The sequence below is a fragment of the Salvelinus fontinalis genome, chromosome 32, assembly GCF_029448725.1.
Source record: "Salvelinus fontinalis isolate EN_2023a chromosome 32, ASM2944872v1, whole genome shotgun sequence".
NCBI lineage: Eukaryota > Metazoa > Chordata > Actinopteri > Salmoniformes > Salmonidae > Salvelinus > Salvelinus fontinalis.
This window is the reverse complement of record NC_074696.1, coordinates 33,618,927-33,637,773: the sequence shown is the minus strand read 5'-3', so window position 1 is coordinate 33,637,773 and position 18,847 is coordinate 33,618,927. Positions and strand designations below refer to the sequence as shown.

The 18,847-nt window shown below is 43.1% G+C and overlaps 1 protein-coding gene across 6 annotated transcripts in view; it reads left to right on the top strand.

Moving 5' to 3' along the window:
• LOC129831125 (A-kinase anchor protein 9-like) overlaps positions 1–18,847 on the top strand; it is a 118,492-nt gene that overhangs the window by 86,540 nt on the left and 13,105 nt on the right. For 4 of the 6 annotated variants that reach the window (XM_055894196.1, XM_055894194.1, XM_055894193.1 and 1 more), the window contains 10 exons: positions 645–807; positions 7,195–7,289; positions 7,605–7,722; positions 8,887–8,925; positions 11,233–11,465; positions 11,800–11,919; positions 15,565–15,732; positions 16,635–16,739; positions 17,077–17,229; positions 18,641–18,727. In XM_055894196.1, the coding sequence (XP_055750171.1) occupies positions 645–807; positions 7,195–7,289; positions 7,605–7,722; positions 8,887–8,925; positions 11,233–11,465; positions 11,800–11,919; positions 15,565–15,732; positions 16,635–16,739; positions 17,077–17,229; positions 18,641–18,727 (1,281 nt within the window). The remainder of the gene's footprint in view (positions 1–644; positions 808–7,194; positions 7,290–7,604; positions 7,723–8,886; positions 8,926–11,232; positions 11,466–11,799; positions 11,920–15,564; positions 15,733–16,634; positions 16,740–17,076; positions 17,230–18,640; positions 18,728–18,847) is intronic. The other 2 variants (XM_055894195.1, XM_055894197.1) reach the window with 2 other exon arrangements.

Here is an 18,847-nt window from a genome sequence, read left to right as displayed (position 1 = left end):
ATCGGTGTCCAAAACCGATTTCCGATTGTTATGAAAACTTGAAATCGGCCCTAATTAATCGGCCATTCCGATTAATCGGTCGACCTCTATTGTGAACCCACTGTTTCACTCTGTGTATCTTATGTGCTAAGTGAAATCATTCATTATCCTGAAGTGGGCTACAGCTTTGATTGATTGGTCCTAATTGTTTTACTTTCACTTAGGACACTAACTGGAAACCATTACTGGTGATCATAAATATGACATTATACTGACTGTCACAAGACTTAGCATATTGTCCATAATGAGAGGTTATGTCCTAAATGACAGAAGAGATGCCCATTCATTCATGGCATGGGATATATTTAATAATATGACATATTCCATTGAGCAGATGATTTTATCCAAAACAACTTTCAGTGCACTGAGTGCATACATTTCTTGTATATGTGATCACAGTAGGAATCGAACCCACAACCCTGGTGTTGCTAGTGCCACGCTTTTTTACCAACTGAGCCACACTGTGGACCAACTTGTTTCAAGGCTTTGTGTATCGGAACTTCTAACTCAGAATTATTCACCACGTCAACCAGTATTTCCTCAAAGATTCTTTGCTAACTAAAGTCATTATCTTTGTCTCCACCAATCTTACCAACCCTGATCAGCTGGAACATGCACGCGTCACCCAGACGGAGCTGATGCGCGAGTCCTTCCGCCACAACCAGGAGATGGGCGATCTGCTGCGGCGGCAGGAGGATCTGCAGGAGAGGCTGGTGGAGGAGGGGCGTGCCCGCGAGCAGCTGGCCCTGGAGCTCCACAGGGCTGAGGGTGAGTGGCGGGGGGGTGGTGTTTGTGATGGGGTTGTTTTTAAATGTGGGTGGGTGTGTGTTTGAAGGGCAGTGAGAATGCCATATGACGAGTGGAAGTGTGTGTCTGGGGTTGTTTGTGGGGGATGGTGTGTGTTTTGGTGAGTCAGGTGGCTAGGGTATCTGTGGGTGAAACAGAAATTAATATATACTGTAGAGAGGGTGTGAGTACTCCAAGCATACTTCCAAAGTTGTGGCAAAATGGCTTAAGGACAACAAAGTCTAGGTATTGGCGTGGCCATCACAAAGCCCTGACGTCAATCCTATAGAGAATTTGTTGGCAGATCTGAAAATGCGTGTGCGAGCATGGAGGCCTACAAACCTGACTAAGTTACACCAGCTTTGTCAGGAGGAATGGGCCAAAATTCACCCAACTTATTGTGGGAAGCTTGTGGAAGGCTACCCGAAACGTTTGACCCAAGTTAAACAATTTAAAGGCAATGCTACCAAATACTAACTGAGTGTATGTAAACTTCTGACCAACTGGGAATGTGATGTGAAAAATAAAAGCTGAAATAAATCATTCTCTCTACTATTATTCTGACATTTCACATTCTTAAAATAAAGTGGTGATCCTACCTGACCTAAAACAGGGAATTATTACTAGGATTAAATGTCAGGAATTGTGAAACTGAGTTTAAATGTATGTGGCTAAGGTGTATGTAAACTTCTGACTTCAACTGTATATATGTCAAATGTGATAGGATTCTGAAGTATGACAAATATTTGCTTTCATAAAATCATCTCCCAACTGCTGCTTGATATTAGGTGATAATGATAACCTTTGAAATGTTCACCAGCATTGTTGAAGTTTGGGATATGTCTTCATCTGCGTACGTTTCTGAAATGCGACTTGCAGTTAAAAAAAATAGAGTAAATACACGCAGCCAAATGTAGCTGGACAAATAAGATAAGGAGAGTACTTTAAGTGTTTCTGCCTCTACATTTGGTTGACATTTGCTATTTTTCATGACTCACACAAAGGGTAGAAGGACATTATTATTCATACTCGATAACATCACCCAGACATTTAAAGTTTAATAAATCACTACTACCTGCAATCACGTGATTTGATCGGCAGTATTAGCCTACATATTTCAACATGCATTTCAGGCGCTTAAAAGCTTTCGAGCACGCCTCCAACCAAAATTACTCGGTCTTCATTGTGTTTGCTCCCCCATCCACATATTCAAACACGGTTAATGTCAAGCCGTAATGATTCTCTGCTTTTGTCCTGTCTGATTCACTATGTAATACCTAGCTTTTGGTGTGGAAAACTGATTTCAATGAAGACGGAGGAACAGGCTCATGGTCGCCTGATTCTGAAAATGTTAGCCAGGCTCTGAGGCCACTCAAGTCTCTTGAGGGGAGTTATGATGTAGTTCTGTATTATGTTTCGCAGAGGATAGGTTTTATATTAGAGTGAGACATAGGCCTATAAGAAGGGGAAAGGGGATACCTAGTCAGTTGCACAACTGAATGCATTCCACCGAAATTTGTCCAACACATTTAACCCAACCCCTCTGAATCAGAGGTGCGGGAGGCTGCCTTAATCGACATCCATGTCATCGACACCCAGGGACTAGTTGTTGTGGGGTTTAACTGCATTGCTCAAGGAAATGTAATGACATCGGGATGCCATTGTGGACATTTTGTAGCAAGGGGCCTCAAGTGTGTGCAGAGATTACACATTTGGTGAGACAGTGCTGTCCATTCTAAAAGTTTAATGTGTCTTTAATGCAAGAAAGTTGTAGTGTGTGCATGCGTGTGTGGCAGCCTGTGTCAGCACAGTGGTTAGTTTGTTTTGCACCCGGATCGATGATCCTCTATTTGCACCTAATCATACGCAATTTGTTTCCATGACATGACATAGATTCTCTCATAAGACTAGAGCCTTATGCGTTTCAGTCATAAGGGATTCCTTCCTAAGCATGAGTAAATTTAGTTTTGATCAGTCATGGAAATAAAAGTGCTAAAAACATGTTGGCTCACTATTTAAAAAGATGGAGAACAAGCAATAGGATGAAAAATATAGTTTTGACGCCGGTACAGCTGACTAGCGCCATCTAACACTACCAAGCAACAACAACAAAAAATTATACTTGGAGTCAAAGTAATATATATAGTCCAAAATAATATTGCTATCTGTAAGTGTATTTATTCCCCCCTCCCATCACTACCCAGAGGGCAAAACTGCCATTTCTGGTTTTAATGAGATTATGTCAACCAGTTTTGACTGTTGCAGTACCTGGAGGGTGAAGACAGGAGGCCATCACAAGCTTCCAGTGTTAGGCTATATCAGACATCTGATATTATCAAGATGCATACAGGCTTCATGACTGTGGCCTATTAAAATGACACGATACTTAAGACGAGCCGTCTCATCAGTACTCAATTATCACCTTTTATTTTTATCAGCTTTATTATAAATCGTAACTTCCTTAACAAACCGTGAATTGTTGGTTGGTGGCTTGATTCTGACAATCAACCTCTTATGACCAGAGGAATGCAGATCCAAGAGTGCTGAGTTTCTGGTAAACGGCCCCTTGCCACGAGAGCAGCATTCCAAGTTTCAACATATGAGTTAACACATGAGTTATTGTTTAAACTATCCTGTCATTTTAGTTGTTAGCTAACATGGCGCATAGTTACAAGTAATCGACTAATATAGTGTTGCTGTGCTCGTAAACCGTGATAATTCAACACACAAACAACATTTGTATCAATTGACACTAGCTAGATTTCCATCCAATTGGTGACCAGATTTTCATGTGAATATTAAAAAAAATGTGCATACATTTTTTTACTAGCGTTTTCCCACCGGAGATGTTTCCATCAAATTTACTTCTTTCCGATTTAAAGCCTATGCGTGATGACGTAGTTTACATAAAAATAACTTTTGCGGTTAAATTCCCATTTACCAATAAAAAGAAAATGTAAAAATCGTGTTTCCATCACATTTTCAACTCTACTGATGGTTTTGTCACACAAATAGCATTTATATAGTGAATGTGCTCACTCTGGTGTTGGCATGTACGCTCTAGCCAACAGGTCTTAGATATAGTGCAGGTATAGCCTACATGAGATTATTGACAAAAGAGCAAGATTATTTTTATTTGTCAAACTGCAGCCAAGCATCTATCATCATGTCACCAGAATAAGACCCTCGATTTAGAAAGGAGCATCAAACTCATCACCGTGCAGGCCTCCCTAGTGGCGCAGCGACCTAAGGCACTGCATCGGATTGTTGCATCACTACAGCCTGGGAGTCCCATAGGGCGGCGCACAATTGGCCCAGCGTTGTCCTGGTTAGGGGAGGTTTTGGCCGGGGGGGTTTACTTGGCTCATTGCGCTCTAGCGACTCCTTGTGGCGGGCCGGGCGCCTGCAAGCTGATCCTCGTCGTCAGTTGAACGGTGTTTCCGTAGACACATTGGTGCAGCTGGCTTCCGGGTTAAGCGAGCAGGTGTTTAGAAGCAGTGCGGCTTGGAGGGTCATGCTTTGGAGGGTGCATGACTCGACTTTTGCCTCTCCTGAGCCCGAGCCCATTGAGGAGTTGCAGCGATGAGACAAGATCGTAATTGGATATCACGAAATTGTGGCGAAAAGAGGGTAAAATTGCTAAATAAATCACTGTGCACTTTCACCGCCCTGTGAAGTTAATCATAACTTTTTTCACCTATAGCCTAATAAACTGTATGCTTTCCCAAGTCAAAGTGGGAGGGCAACACAACCTATGATTACATGACTCCAAGTTTACTTTGATATGATGGTGATTTGATCAACATTTGCACATAAAATCGTTTCCATCGCCATTTCTTGCATAATTAATTTTAGACACCAAGATCCCACATTGGCCAGTACGTCATTGTAAATAAGAATTTGTTCTTAATTGACTCGCCTGGATAAATAAAGGTTAAATTAAAAAAAAATTACTTGTGTGTTTTGTCAACATTCGGAAAGTTTACGGACAAATTAGCTGTTTCCATCAGGCCTGTCGTGATGTTTTTTTAATCTGACACACTTTACTCGCATAAAAGGTTGGAAACATCGTTAGTGACAGCATTGAAATCTTAAAGGTTGGCCTATATATGAGTTGTCATTTTTATGTAGAAGGCTTTCTTGGGAGTGGTCTAATCCACTGTAAATGATTAAATATTGGGAATGTAATTAAGATGCATTCCTTAGTTGTGAAAAATGTGTTACTGCTACGTGGGTTCGTATACTTTTGTAATACTAACAGAATAAATGAAGACAGAAGGGTCGAGCCACCTATTCAAATTATTTGTGTTTACAGTAAACAGAGATCAGATGGAGCACCGCAACCTTATGTAACTCATCAACACAATATTCTTGGAAGAACATCTGACAATCATATTCGCCTCACCTATTTAGTATAGCTACTACATACTAGTACTAGATATGATTTTGTAAGGAATCTCTATCAGATCTTTGGGAACATTGCTAGTATGCAGTCACGTCTTCCAAACAGATTCATCATCAGCTGAATTACATGCCAGTAGTGCATTTTCCTAGTGACCGGTAACAAGATGTGTAATAATAGAATATTTCATTGCGTTGGCAGCATAGCCCTCTAGACTACACTCTGTCTAGCTAAATTGGTCTGACATTCTGCCTGTGTTTGTTTGTCTGAATATTTTTGTGTTTGTGTGCGCCTTGGGGAGGAGTGGGTGGGTGTTACATGCGAGTGTGTTTTGGATGTAGCATATTTGTATAGTGTAGTGCACACACAGTGCCTTCGGAAAGTTTTCAGATCCCTTAACTTTTTAATCAATCTACACACAATACCCCATAATGACAAAGCACTTTTTTTTTGTATTAAAAATAAATAAACGGAAATATTACATTTACATAAGTATTCAAACCCTTTACTCAGTACTTTGTTGAAGCACCTTTGGCAGCGATTACAGCCTCGAGTCTTCATGGGTATGACGCTACAAGCTTGGCACACCTGTACTTGCTCTGTCAGGTTGGATGGGGAGTGTTGCTGCACAGCTATTTTTAGGTCTTTCCAGCGATGTTCGATCAGGTTTAAGTCCGGACTCTGGCTGGGCTACTCAAGGACATTCAGAGACTTGTCCCGAAGCCACTTCTGCGTTGTCTTGGCTGTGTACCTAGGGTCGTTGTCCTGTTGGAAGGTGAACCTTCGCCCCAGTCCGAGGTCCTAAGAGCTCTGGAGCAGGTTTTCATCAAGGATCTCCGTTCATCTTTCCCTTGATCCTGACTAGTCTACCAGTCCCTGCCACTGAAATAACATTTCCCCACCATGATTGTGCCACCATCATGCTTCACCATACGGATGGGGCCAGGTTTCCTCTAGATGTGACGCTTGGCATTCAGGCCAAAGAGTCCAATCTTGGTTACGTCAGACCAGAGAATCTTGTTTCTCATGGTCTGAGAGTCTTTAGGTGCCTTTTAGCATACTCCAAGCATGCTGTCATGTTCCTTTTACTGAGGAGTGGCTTCCGTCTGACCACTCTTACCATAAAGGCCTTATTGGTGGAGTGCTGCAGAGATGGTTGTCCTTCTGGAAGGTCTCCCATCTCAACAGAGGAACTCTAGAGCGATCATCGGGTTCTTGGTCACCTCCCTGACCAAGGCCCTTCTCCCCCGATTGCTCAGTTTAGCCGGGCGGCCAGCTGTAGGAAGAGTCTTGGTGGTTCCAAATTTCTTCCATTTAAGAATAATGGAGGCCACTGTGTTCTTGGGGACCTTCAATGCTGCAGAAAGGTTTTGGTAGCCTTCCCCAGATCTGTGCCTGTCTCAGAGCTCTACGGACAATTCCTTCGACCTCATGGCTTGGTTTTTGCTCTGACATGCACTGTCAACTGTGGTACCTTATATAGACAGCTGTGTGCCTTTCCAAATCATGTCCAATCAATTGCATTTACCACAGGTGGACTCCAATGAAGTTGTAGAAACATCTCACGGATGAACAACGGAAAGAGGATGCTCCTGAACTTAATTTCGAGTCTCATAGCAAAGGGTCTGAATACTTATGTAAATAAGGTATTTCCGTTTTTCTTTTTAATACATTTGCAAACATTTCTAAACTGTTTTTCTTTTGTCATTATGGGGTATTGTGTGTACATTGCTGAGGATTTTTATTTAATCAATTTTAGAATACAGCTGTAACGTAACAAAATGTGATGTCAAGGGGTCTGAATGCTTTCCAAAGGTAATATGTTTTTTGGAGTTTTTCGTCTTGATTTTGGTTGTGTGAGTCTGTATTTTTGCTTTAATGTGTACCTGAACTGATACTATGCGTGTGAATGTTTCACTCAACAATCTCTAAATCTATATATTAACACCCCCCCCCACACCCCCCAGGTCTGATCGATGGCTACACAGGTGAACGTGCAGCGCTGGAGGAGCAGGTGCGTCAGAAGGAGGAACTACAGCTAAGCCTGGAGCAGGAGCTGCAGGTAAGACAGACCCACTCTACAGTCTACAACCACCATAATCACTGTGTTTTATAACCGTTTAGGGTGACATGCTCTGATGTAATTATGTCATTTCAAGCAGTTATGCCCACTAGGTAAATATTGTCTCAAAACTATCCAAGCAGATTTAAAGAAAATGGTGTACAATTATGTTGCAAGTTGTTTCCCATCTGTTTAAAATGTTAACGCTATGTCGGGCAACTTCGCACACTGCAAGGGCAGTTTGTTCTGTTTGTCATTTTTTTAATTGGCCAACCATATCGTCAACCTGCCTCTGATTGTCATTGGCTCCTGCAGGTGACGAGCAGCCGCCTACACGAACTGGAGCAGGAGAGGCTGCAGATGCAGGAAGAGCGTGAGATACTGTCACGGCAACAGGACGCCATGAGGGAGCATGCCGGCCCCCGCGAGTTACGTATGTGCCCCACCACTTACTCCTTGTGGATCTGAATGGAACAAAATACACATTTTGACAAACATTCAAGTGTTCTAGACAGTGAAGTAATCGTGAAAATGTTACTTTCATATCATGTAAAGTGTATTGAATATGCACAGTGCCTATTCCAATACAGATGCTCAAAAACAAGCAGTTGGTGATACTAGAGAACTATGACTACGTCTTATGACATCACTACTCCAAAGAGTGGGCAGAGTGAAGTGGGGGGGGTAGTATCATTGAAATAGAAATACTGGTATTATGAGAAAAGCCCTTCAGACCATGGCAATTTGACAGTCATTTTATTTCAGTGGGTCCTATGACGAAGATAAAACAGGCCCATGTTCTTTTGCATACAGAAGGTTGGTTTATTTCCTTGATTAGATCTACATTTGAATATTTGTATGACTTGTCATCATCAAACGGTATGTCAGCTTAGCAGGAGCCACTCATTGTTATTGTGTTATCACTCAATGACGTTGTAACAATTTTTATTCTGTGTTATAAATTGTCGTAATTTTTATTAATGTACTTTGTTATTACTGTACTTTGCTAAATTTCTGTAGAAAGGGTGACCATGATGAATTCATGTTGTAATGAAGTTTACAATTGGTAACTGTTTTTGATGGAAATCCTCTGGGATAAAACAGAATCCTGGAACATGTGTAACGCAAGGACTGCATCTGAAAAGTCTCACCTGTGTCGTGTTCATTAGACACCAAATGGAATTAAGTCGACTGAAACAGGGAGGAACTACCTTGACTTGTCTAATAAGACACACACTGCAAAATGTTTTAAATAATTTTCTGATTCATTACCTCCATCCAGTACTATTTCAAGGTATTCCATAGGTTAATGAATAATCCCTAATGAAATGGCAAGTATTCAACAAGCTCACGAATTCAATGTACAGGGGACCATTTTAGGAACACTTCACGCCGGCTCTCACCTCACGGCATTGGTTCATCCATCCTCTGCCGACACAGCTTTAACCAATACCACCACAGCACATGCAGGGAGGCCCCGCCCTCTTGTTTTCACCTCTCGCTTTCACCTCTCACATCCTTTCTCCTCCAGTCTTCCTCCTTTTTATGACAAAACAAGTGCATGTTGAAATACTGTGCTTTCTTATTCCTCCTATAGGCCTAGTTGAAGCTGCAGTCGATGCAGCACCTGAAGCAGGTGTGTCCCACATCAGAACATGGCCAGTCTATGTTACTTTTTCGTCTCTAGTCGAGTGACACTTCACAAATATATACAGTACCAGTCAAAAGTTTGGACACACCTACTCACTCAAGTGTTTTTCTTTATTTTTTACTATTTCTACATTGTAGAATAATAGTGAAGACATCAACACTATTAAATACCACATATGGAATCATGTAGTAACCAAAAAAGTTTTAAACAAATCTAAATATATTTTATAGCCACACTTTGCCTTGATGACAGCTTTGCACACTCTTAGCATTCTCTCAATCAGCTTCATGAGGAATGTTTTTCCAGCAGTGTTGAAGGAGTTCCCACATATGCTGAGCCCTTGTTGGTTGTTTTTCCTTCACTCTGCGGTCAGACTCATCTCAAACCATATCAATTGGGTTGAGGTTTGGTGATTTGTAGAGGCCAGGTCTTCTGATGCAGCACGCCATCTCTCTTCTTCTTGGTCAAATAGCAATTACACAGCCTGGAGGTGTGTTGGGTGATTGTCCTGTTGAAAAACAAATGATAGTCCCACTAAGCACAAACCAAATGGGATGGCGTATCGCTGAAGAATGCTGTGGGAGCCATGTTGGTTAAGTGTGCCTTGAATTCAAATAAATCACTGTGTCACCAGCAAAGCACCATCACACCTCCTCCATACTTCACGTTGGGAACCACAGATGTGGAGCTCAGCAAGTCTCTTCTTATTATTAGTGTCCTTTAGTAGTGGGTTCTTTGCAGCAATTCGAACATGAAGGCCTGACTCACGCAGTCTCCTCTGAACAGTTGATGTTGAGATGTCTGTTATTTGAACTTGGTGAAGCATTTATTTGGGCTGAAATTTCTTAGTCTGGTAACTCTAATGAACTCATCCTCTGCAGCAGAGGTAACTCTGGGTCTTCCTTTCCTGTGGCAGTCCTCATGAGAGCCAGTTTCATCATAGTGCTTGATGTGTCTTGCGACTGCACAAAGTTATTGAAATGTTCCGTATTGACTGACCTTCATGTCTTAAAGTAAGGATGTACTGTCATTTCTCTTTGCTTATTTGAGCTGTTCTTGCCATAATATGGACTTGTTCTTTTATCAAATAGGGCTATCTTCTGTATACCCCCCTACCTTGTCACAACACAACTTATTGACTCAAGCACATTAAGGAAAGAAATTCCACATATTAACTTTTAACAAGGCATGATTCCATATGTGTTATTTCATAGTTTTGATGTCTTCACTATTATTCTACAATGTAGAAAATATAAAAAATAAAGAAAACCCTTGAATCAGTAGGTGTGTCCAAACTTTTGACTGGTACTGTATGTTTTTAACCCCCAAATCAGCAACTCACAAAAAAAGCTTGGAGCTTGCTTGCTATGGGCTCACTCACTCAATCACTAACCCTTGCTTACGCTTTTTCTTTTGATTCCCTTTTCTATATCATGGTTTGTCATGTTAATGTCTTATGGGTCAGCGTGAACATCTTCATTTTATTTATGATTGAGCACGATTGAAGGAATCGGATGAACTATATTTTGAGACATTGGTACTGTAAGCATAAGTATTTCCTTATTGGCAATCATCTTTGCTCCTAAATTAAAATCCCTTGATGTAAATGTTCAGAAGAGTTTAGCTCACCCTAACCTTACTTCACATTGTCCATGCTAACATCGTGACAATGTCTGCTACTTTTGGAGTAAGATGATTGCTCAATTAGGAATTTGTCCCACCCCTTGCCTGCAAATGCATATGGGGCATGGATATTGCACCGTCACAGCACTGTCTACGTCGTTGGTCTGTGGTTTGCACTCTCTTACCTTTTTATCTGTTGTACTAATACAATGGGGTTGGATCTTCTCTGGGGGAAGCAATGTTGGTTGGTTCAATTGTGGTTCAATGATGGCAGTGGATTACTAAAGGGATATGTTGGGAAGATACTGGGTGTGAGATTGTCTGTTATATACAGTAGCTACATGATTCTGAAATGGAGAACTGTATTGGTGACATGTTGCTGAAAGCAGCCATCTCAATACTGGAATGCTGTTAAAATGCGTGAAACAAGTTTAGAAGTTCTGAGACAAAAACAGCTAAATATACTTAGATTTGAAACTAATCGTAAGGCTGACAGGCCTGTAACTGATTTTCGGATTATTGACCGACAGTCCACAACAACTCCATCTCAGCATCCTGTCCTGTTCATTGCTGGAATCAAACCTGTATGTCCAAAATCATTGACTCCTCCCCTCCAAAGCCACCTTGTGACGCCTTCCGTCCGTCCCTCCCTCCCTCCCTTCACCCCAGACCTCCTGGAGGAGACAGAGAAGCTGATGGCTGAGAAGGTAGAGGTGCAGCGGCAGGCGGAGAAGGAGAGCCTGGACCTTCTGCACCAGGTGAAAACACTGGAGGCTGAGCTGGAGGAGCAGATCAACCGGGTCATCGAGCTGGAGCATGCCCGCAAGACTGAGAGCGGCGACCTGCTGCAGCAGATCCAGGCTCTGGAGAAACAACTGGAAAAGAATCGGAGGTTCCTGGATGTAAGAGATGGAGGGAATGGGGAGGATGGATGCATGGCTGTATGGATGGATAGAGATGGGAGAGATGGATGAATGGGGAGAGAGGGAGGGGTGGATGGGGGAGGACCAGAGAAAGTCTATCGTTTAAATGAATACAGATTTACATGAATGTTATATGAATGTGCACTTTGGTTATTGGGGGTTAGGCAGTGCATAAAGCACTACACTTGATCCATCATGTATTCATCATCCATGCATTTCTGATTCAATGTATATATAATTTAATTTGATATGTAATGGGTATTTCCCATAGCTACTCTCCTTTAAAGGCTTTGTCTTCATCTCTAAACCCCAGGAGCAGGCCGTTGACCGGGAACACGAGAGGGACGTCTTCCAGCAGGAGATCTTGAAACTGGAGCAGCAGCTGAAGAACAGCCAGAAGCAGCAGCCCGGCTCTGAGCAAAGAAGCAGAGAGGTAACAGTTCAGTTCCGCAATAGCCCCAGCATTGAGCCCTCTTGGACCCCACAGGCAGTTTCTCCCTCCTTTTGTTCCCTCACAATGGGAAAGGCAGTAATGTATATGCTCGTCTTGTAAAAATTGACTGTTGTTGCTCTGTACATGAGGGCTCAGTGTCAGCCAGAACAGTGGGGAGGGTAGAATTGCCTGTGGTTACCCAAATACGATCCCAGACTAGTCAAACTGGAACTGAAGGATAATGGACATAAACTCAGCAAAAAAAGAAACGTCCCTTTTTCAGGACCCTGTCTATCAAAGAAAATTCGTACAAATCCAAATAACTTCACAGATCTTCATTGTAAAGGGTTTGAACACTGTTTCCCATGCTTGTTCAATAAACATGCACCTGTGGAACGGTCGTTTATACAATAACAGCTTACAGGACACTAAAGAGGTCTTTCTACTGACTCTGAAAAGCACCAAAAGAAGATGTCCAGGGTCCCTGCTCATCTGCGTGAACGTGCCTTAGGCATTCTGCAAGGAGGCATGAGGACTGCAGATGTGGCCAGGGCAATAAATTGCAATATCCGTACTGTGACGCCTAAGACAGCGATACAGGGAGACAGGACGGACAGCTGATCGTCCTCGCAGTGGCAGACCACGTGTAACAACACCTGCACAACAACAGCTGCCGAGTTACACCAGGAACGCACAATCCCTCTATCAGTGCTCAGATTGTCCGCAATAGGCTGAGAGAGGCTGGACTGAGGGCTTGTAGGCCTGTTGTAAGGCAGGTCCTCACCAGACATCACTGGCAAACAACGTCGCAAATTGGCACAAACCCACCGTCGCTGGACCAGACAGTACTGGCACAAAGTGCTCTTCACTGAGTCGCGGTTTTGTCTCACCAGGGATGATGGTCGGATTCGCGTTTATCGTCGAAGGAATGAGCGTTACACCGAGGCCTATACTCTAGAGCGGGATCGATTTGGAGGTGGAGGGTCCGTCATGGTCTGGGGCGGTGTCACAGCATCATCGGACTGAGCTTGTTGTCATTCTTGTTATCTCAACGCTGTGCGTTATAAGGAAAACATCCTCCCTCATGTGGTACCCTTCCTGCAGGCTCATCCTGACATGACCCTCCAACATGACAATGCCACCAGCCATACTGCCCGTTCGGTGAGTGATTTCCTGCAAGACAGGAATGATAGTATTCTGCCATGGCCAGCGAAGAGCCCGGATCTCAATCCCATTGAACACGTCTGGGACCTGTTGGTGAGGGCTAGGGCCATTCCCCCCCAGAAATGTCCGGGAACTTGCAGGTGCCTTGGTGGAAAAGTGGGGTAACATCTCACAGCAAGAACTTGCAAATCTGGTGCAGTCCATGAGGAGGAGATGCACTGCAGTGCTTAATGCAGCTGGTGGCCACACCAGATACTGACTAACTTTTGACCCCTCCCCTTTGTTCAGGGACACATTATTCCATTTCTGTTAGTCACATGTCTGTGGAACTTGTTCAGTTTATGTCTCAGTTGTTGAATCTTATGTTTATGCAAATATTTACACATGTTAAGCTTGCTGAAAATAAACGCAGTTGATAGTGAGAGAACGTTTCTTTTTTTGCTGAGTTTATATGCTGGATGTGATTTTTGATGCGTTTTTTGGGGGGTGAGGGCTGATTTGTCAATCATCGCCATGGTGATTTGTTTATTAACTGTGTGGGTTTTGTGTGATTTGTAATGCGTTTTGTACAACTACTATTCTAGGGTTTTTTTGTGGAACATTTTATTGAACATTAATGGTTTTAACAGTGGTCTTGTCCTAAACACTTAATATATGTTTTATCTTTCAAAAAAAGCGGTGTCCATGGAGAGGTTGTATTTACTCTCGCACCATGTTGTAGCTAGTTAATGTAATTAGATATTACATTAGGATATTTCTGCTGAGCATCATCATCTGGACCATGGAGGTCTGTATTTGCATTATAATTGCATCTGCTATCATAACAGCTGTGATATACTGCTTCTCTCTGGTTTACTGTACGTCAACTGAGTTGTTGTGGCTGGTTTCTGCTAAAAGTCATTAGCATCATCATAGCTCCACATCTCTTTGGCATGCTGTGGCAGTGGCTCTTCTTGCTGTTGCCATCAGCTATGTTTTACATTTGTTACCATACTGTTATTTGTGTTCAGTATTTAACTGTACAATAGTGGCATGTGTTGTGGAAATGTGTCACTACAAGTAACTCAGAATTATTGAGTTGAATTATAGTTTTATTTTTAAACACCATTATTGATACTGTAATGGCCTGCTTTTGCTAAGCTAAATGCAGTTGGCTATATCACAGCAGCCTTTCTCTGCTATCATAATCATAGAACCATTCCTTCTCCCATCACCTTCTCCTATTAGTCACTGCTATGCTCATTAAAGGCCATTCTCTCTCCCTCTTTCCTCCTCTTCCTCTTTGCTTCTCTTCCTCTTTGCTTCTCTCCCATGGCAGGTGGATCAGCTGACCTCCCAGGTATTGCTATTAGTTGCATTGAAACAGCCTCTCTCTATTAACAGAACTCCATCAGTTGCATGGTAGCAGCCTGTCATTGCAAACCACAGAGCCCCCACTCTTTCCCTTCCTCTGCTCTTGCTCCTTTTCGTCCCATTGATTATTCCTCTGTCCACCATAGCAGGTGGATCCCAGCGATTAGTGGTGCTAGTGTCATTGAAAAGGACCTTCTATTAAATATCATTAGCTGCATTCAAAACCTCCCTCTTCCCCCCTTTTTCCCTCTTTCCCTATTCATCTCCCGCTTTCCCTACCATGTAGCAGGTGAGGATCATCTGACCTCATAGTATTGCTCCTGTTTACATTAAAACTGCCTCTGTTGTTCAGCCGCACCATTGCATAACCATCCTTGTTTAAAAACGAATATCTTTTCCTTCTGCTCCTCCCCTCTTCCACACGGCAGGTGGCTCAGCTAATCTAACAGCTTTTGCTAGTAGCTAATGTATACTGAAATGCAGCTTCTCTCATATGGAAGTATATCATCCATTCTGCATAATGACAGGTAGACGGACTCTCTTTCCCATTCTCGCCGAAGCCCTCCTCTTTCCCTCTAGCCCCAATATTTTATCGATACTTTGACGCCAAGTATCGATTAGCAAAATACATACACATTTTTTGCTATGTAGCGTTAGCTAGTGCTGGTCGGCTGTACCAAATCTCTGGCGTTTTTAATCTTATAGCGTGTTCTCTTTTTAAATAGTGAGCCAACATGTTTCCAGCACTTTTATTTCCATGACTGATCAAAACTAATTTCCTAATGCTCTCTGTCTCTCTGCAGCAGACATTTAGTGAGTAATATGTTTGGAACATCAAATTGCAATAAAATCGCAGTACCGAATCGCAATACATATAAAATCATGACAATCGCATCGGCACCTAAGTATCGTGATAATATCGTGTTGTCCCTGGCAATTCCCAGCCCTACTTCTCTCTTTTCCCCCTCTCTTCAAAATGGCAGGTGGATCAGCTGACCTCCCAGCTACTGTGTTGTGTTACTACTAGCTAGCCACAGTGATACACTGAAGCTACAGACTGTACGATCCACACTGAAACCCCTCTTTCCATCCCTCTTCTTTCTCCTCCTCATCCCTCTCCTCTCGCAGGTGGACCAGCTGACCCAGCAGCTGAGGGAGAAGGCGGACTGGTGCAGCGAGCTGCTGCTGGCGTCCGAGCAGCTGCAGCGCGAGGTGGGCGAGCGCAACGAGGAGATTGACAAGCTGGAGGGTCGCATACGTGAGCTGGAGCAGGCGCTGCTGGCCAGCACCGAGATGGTGAGAGAGACAAGAGAGATGGGTGGAGAGGAAGGGGGGATGGATGAAGTGGGATAGAGACTGAGAGAACAACAAAGAGAGGAAGATGGAAAAAGAGAGGAGAGGGACAAGTAAAGAAAGAGCGAGTGGAAAAAAGAGGAGTGGGGAGAGGTAAAGGGAGAGGGAGAGAGAGAAAGAGACAGTCCCCCCACTCCTTCCCGCCACTGCTGTTGATGATGCGACTGCCAAGATTGCTCCCCAGGGGGAGTGTGTTGGGGGGGGGGGTGTTCTTATTTCCTAGTGGGGACCTAAAATCTCAGTCACCAGAAGGATAGTAAAACAAGGAAAATTGCCCCCTCCCCATGTGGACAAAGGCTATTTTAAGCTTAGTGGTTAGGGTTACTATTAGGGATAGGATTTTGAATGGAAATTAATTTTAGGTCCGCACGAGGATAGAAGAACATAACGTGTGTGAGAGAGAAGATGGAGTGCATGTTTGTGTCAGAATGAGTGTCTGTTCTGGTAGAGTGAGTGACAGCGTGAAGCTATATTTGCATATATATGGGTGTTTGTGTATGTGTGCATTGATAAAGGAGATTGAGTGTACCTGCATTACCCGACGTCATGGCTGAGACTGTGTGTGCCCATAATAATGAGTATTGAAACCAATATCACTGTTGTCAGGCTGAAACAGAGCAGTGAAAGAAATGTCCCCATACCTTGCTACTTCCCAGCTGATTAAGTGCATGACATGTAAGGCTGTGTGTGTGTGGCTATCCTGAGATTTGTGTGTATACTTGTATGTATTCTTGCTTGTGATGTGTGTATGTTTGCTTGTGTGTGCATGCGTCGTGCATGACTGGTCGCTAAATAATAATGTATTGTGTGTGCGCGTTGCTTGCTTGCATGCATGTCTGTTTCAGGTGGATGATAAGAGGCAGCATGTGTCTGTTCGTGAGCTTGGGGACTCATCACTGGAGGCTCAGCTACAAACTGAAAGAGAGGCTCTGGACAGGAAAGAGAAAGAGGTAATGTATTGGTCTTATGGGGGTTTCTTTCTTTCACATTTCTAAGTAGCCAATCCAGCACTGTGTCAAAGCTAGCGGGCGAAAACCTTGATTGGTTATCGCCTCCCCGATGATTTACACAAAGTGGAACATTCCTCTACTTGTTGCAACCCTTTGCCCACCTTCTTTCACTTCGCCTCAAATCACGCTCCTTCAATAGCCAATGATGGACACAAGACAGGTCCCCACTTAGATTTCAAGTACCTTGTTCATGTGTCGATGCCCTGGTCCTCAGTTAGATGGATAAGAACACACAACACTCCAGCTTGACTCCCCCCTTCCCCCTCCTCCCTTCCAGATCAGTAACCTGGAGGAGCAGCTGGAGCAGTTCCGGGAGGAGCTGGAGAACAAGAGTGATGAGGTGCAGCAGCTCCACATGCAGATGGAGATCCAGAGGAAGGAGCTGAGCACCCAGCAGCAAGACCTAGAGACCAAGGACCGCCTGCTCCAGGTAATCGGCCAACACACAGCTAGGTTAGCATGTAGGTAGCCTTAGCCCCCACACAGCTAGTCTAGCATATAGTCTAGCATATAGGTAGCCTTAGACACCACATAGCCAAGCTAGTATGTAGGTAGCCTGGGCCACTACGCTAGGCTAGCTCGTAGGTAATGTTAGCCTCTACACAGCCAGACTAGTATGTAGGTAGCCTGGGCCACAACGCTAGACTAGCAGGTCGATAGCTTAGCCACAGCTAGGCTAACATTTAGACATGCCAGACAGTTAGACTAGCAGCAACCAGGTAAAACACAACAAATAGCCACGAAAAAGGCTAACATTTACTATAGGTAATCCTTAATCCAACAAGGTTGACACGTGGTGAACAAAGCCACATAAAGGCAGACCAGTCAAATGATATGCCAGCAGCATACCACCCTGCATACCACTACTGGCTTGCTTCTGAAGCTAAGCAGGGTTGGTCCTGGTCAGTCCCTGGATGGGAGACCAGATGCTGCTGGAAGTGGTGTTGGAGGGCCAGTAGGAGGCACTCTTTCCTCTGGTCTAAAAAATTGCCCAATGCCCCAGGGCAGTGATTGGGGACACTGCCCTGTGTAGGGTGCCGTCTTTCGGATGGGACGTTAAACGGGTGTCCTGACTCTCTGAGGTCATTAAAGATCCCATGGCACTTATCGTAAGAGTAGGGGTGTTAACCCCGGTGTCCTGGCTAAATTCCCAATCTGGCCCTCAAACCATCATGGTCACCTAATAATCCCCAGTTTACAATTGGCTCATTCATCCCCCTCCTCTCCCCTGTAACTATTCCCCAGGTCGTTGCTGCAAATGAGAACGTGTTCTCAGTCAACTTACCTGGTAAAATAACGGTAAATAAATAATAAATAAATAAATAATATATCAAAGGATAAAACAACTGAGTTGTATGGTAACTGTTGATACACTAAAGCATATTTTAAAGATTATCCTGCTTAAAGATTCAGACCAATGCTTGAATGTAGAATGGTTCATTTAGACCTAGCTACAGTATTTTACAAAGACATTGCAGCTCCATTTATAAATATACTTTTTAAGGCTTAATGTAACTTTCATAAATATTTCATAATGCCTATATAGATGCTACAGAAATAATTGACAACACATTCTATATATATGTATATATATATATATATATGTGTGTATATATATATATATATATGTATATATATGCCACATTAGCCAAAGCACCAAATGTGGGACCTGTTCGGCTAATATGGTAGTAGTGATAGGTAGTATCCCCACCCTAAAGATAAACAAATCCCCCATAAATGTTCCTTCCCTATTGTCTTAGTCCCAGTTTATTAAGGGTGAATTTTGTTTGTGTTGAGAGCCAGCAGATTATAATCTCCGAACATATGATAAACTTTTGAAGGTGATGGAGGAGAAGGACAGGGAAATAGCCCTTCTTAATGAGCAGATGGCTAAGCTTCAACACACGGAAACAACCCCTGATAACAAGGTAACCCCATATACATATACGTTACAGACAGACCATTTGATCTTCTGTTCACATATATGTATATCTCTGTGATAGTGGATCAGTGTGTGTGTTGTGTGACAGCCGTTTATTTTTTATTTT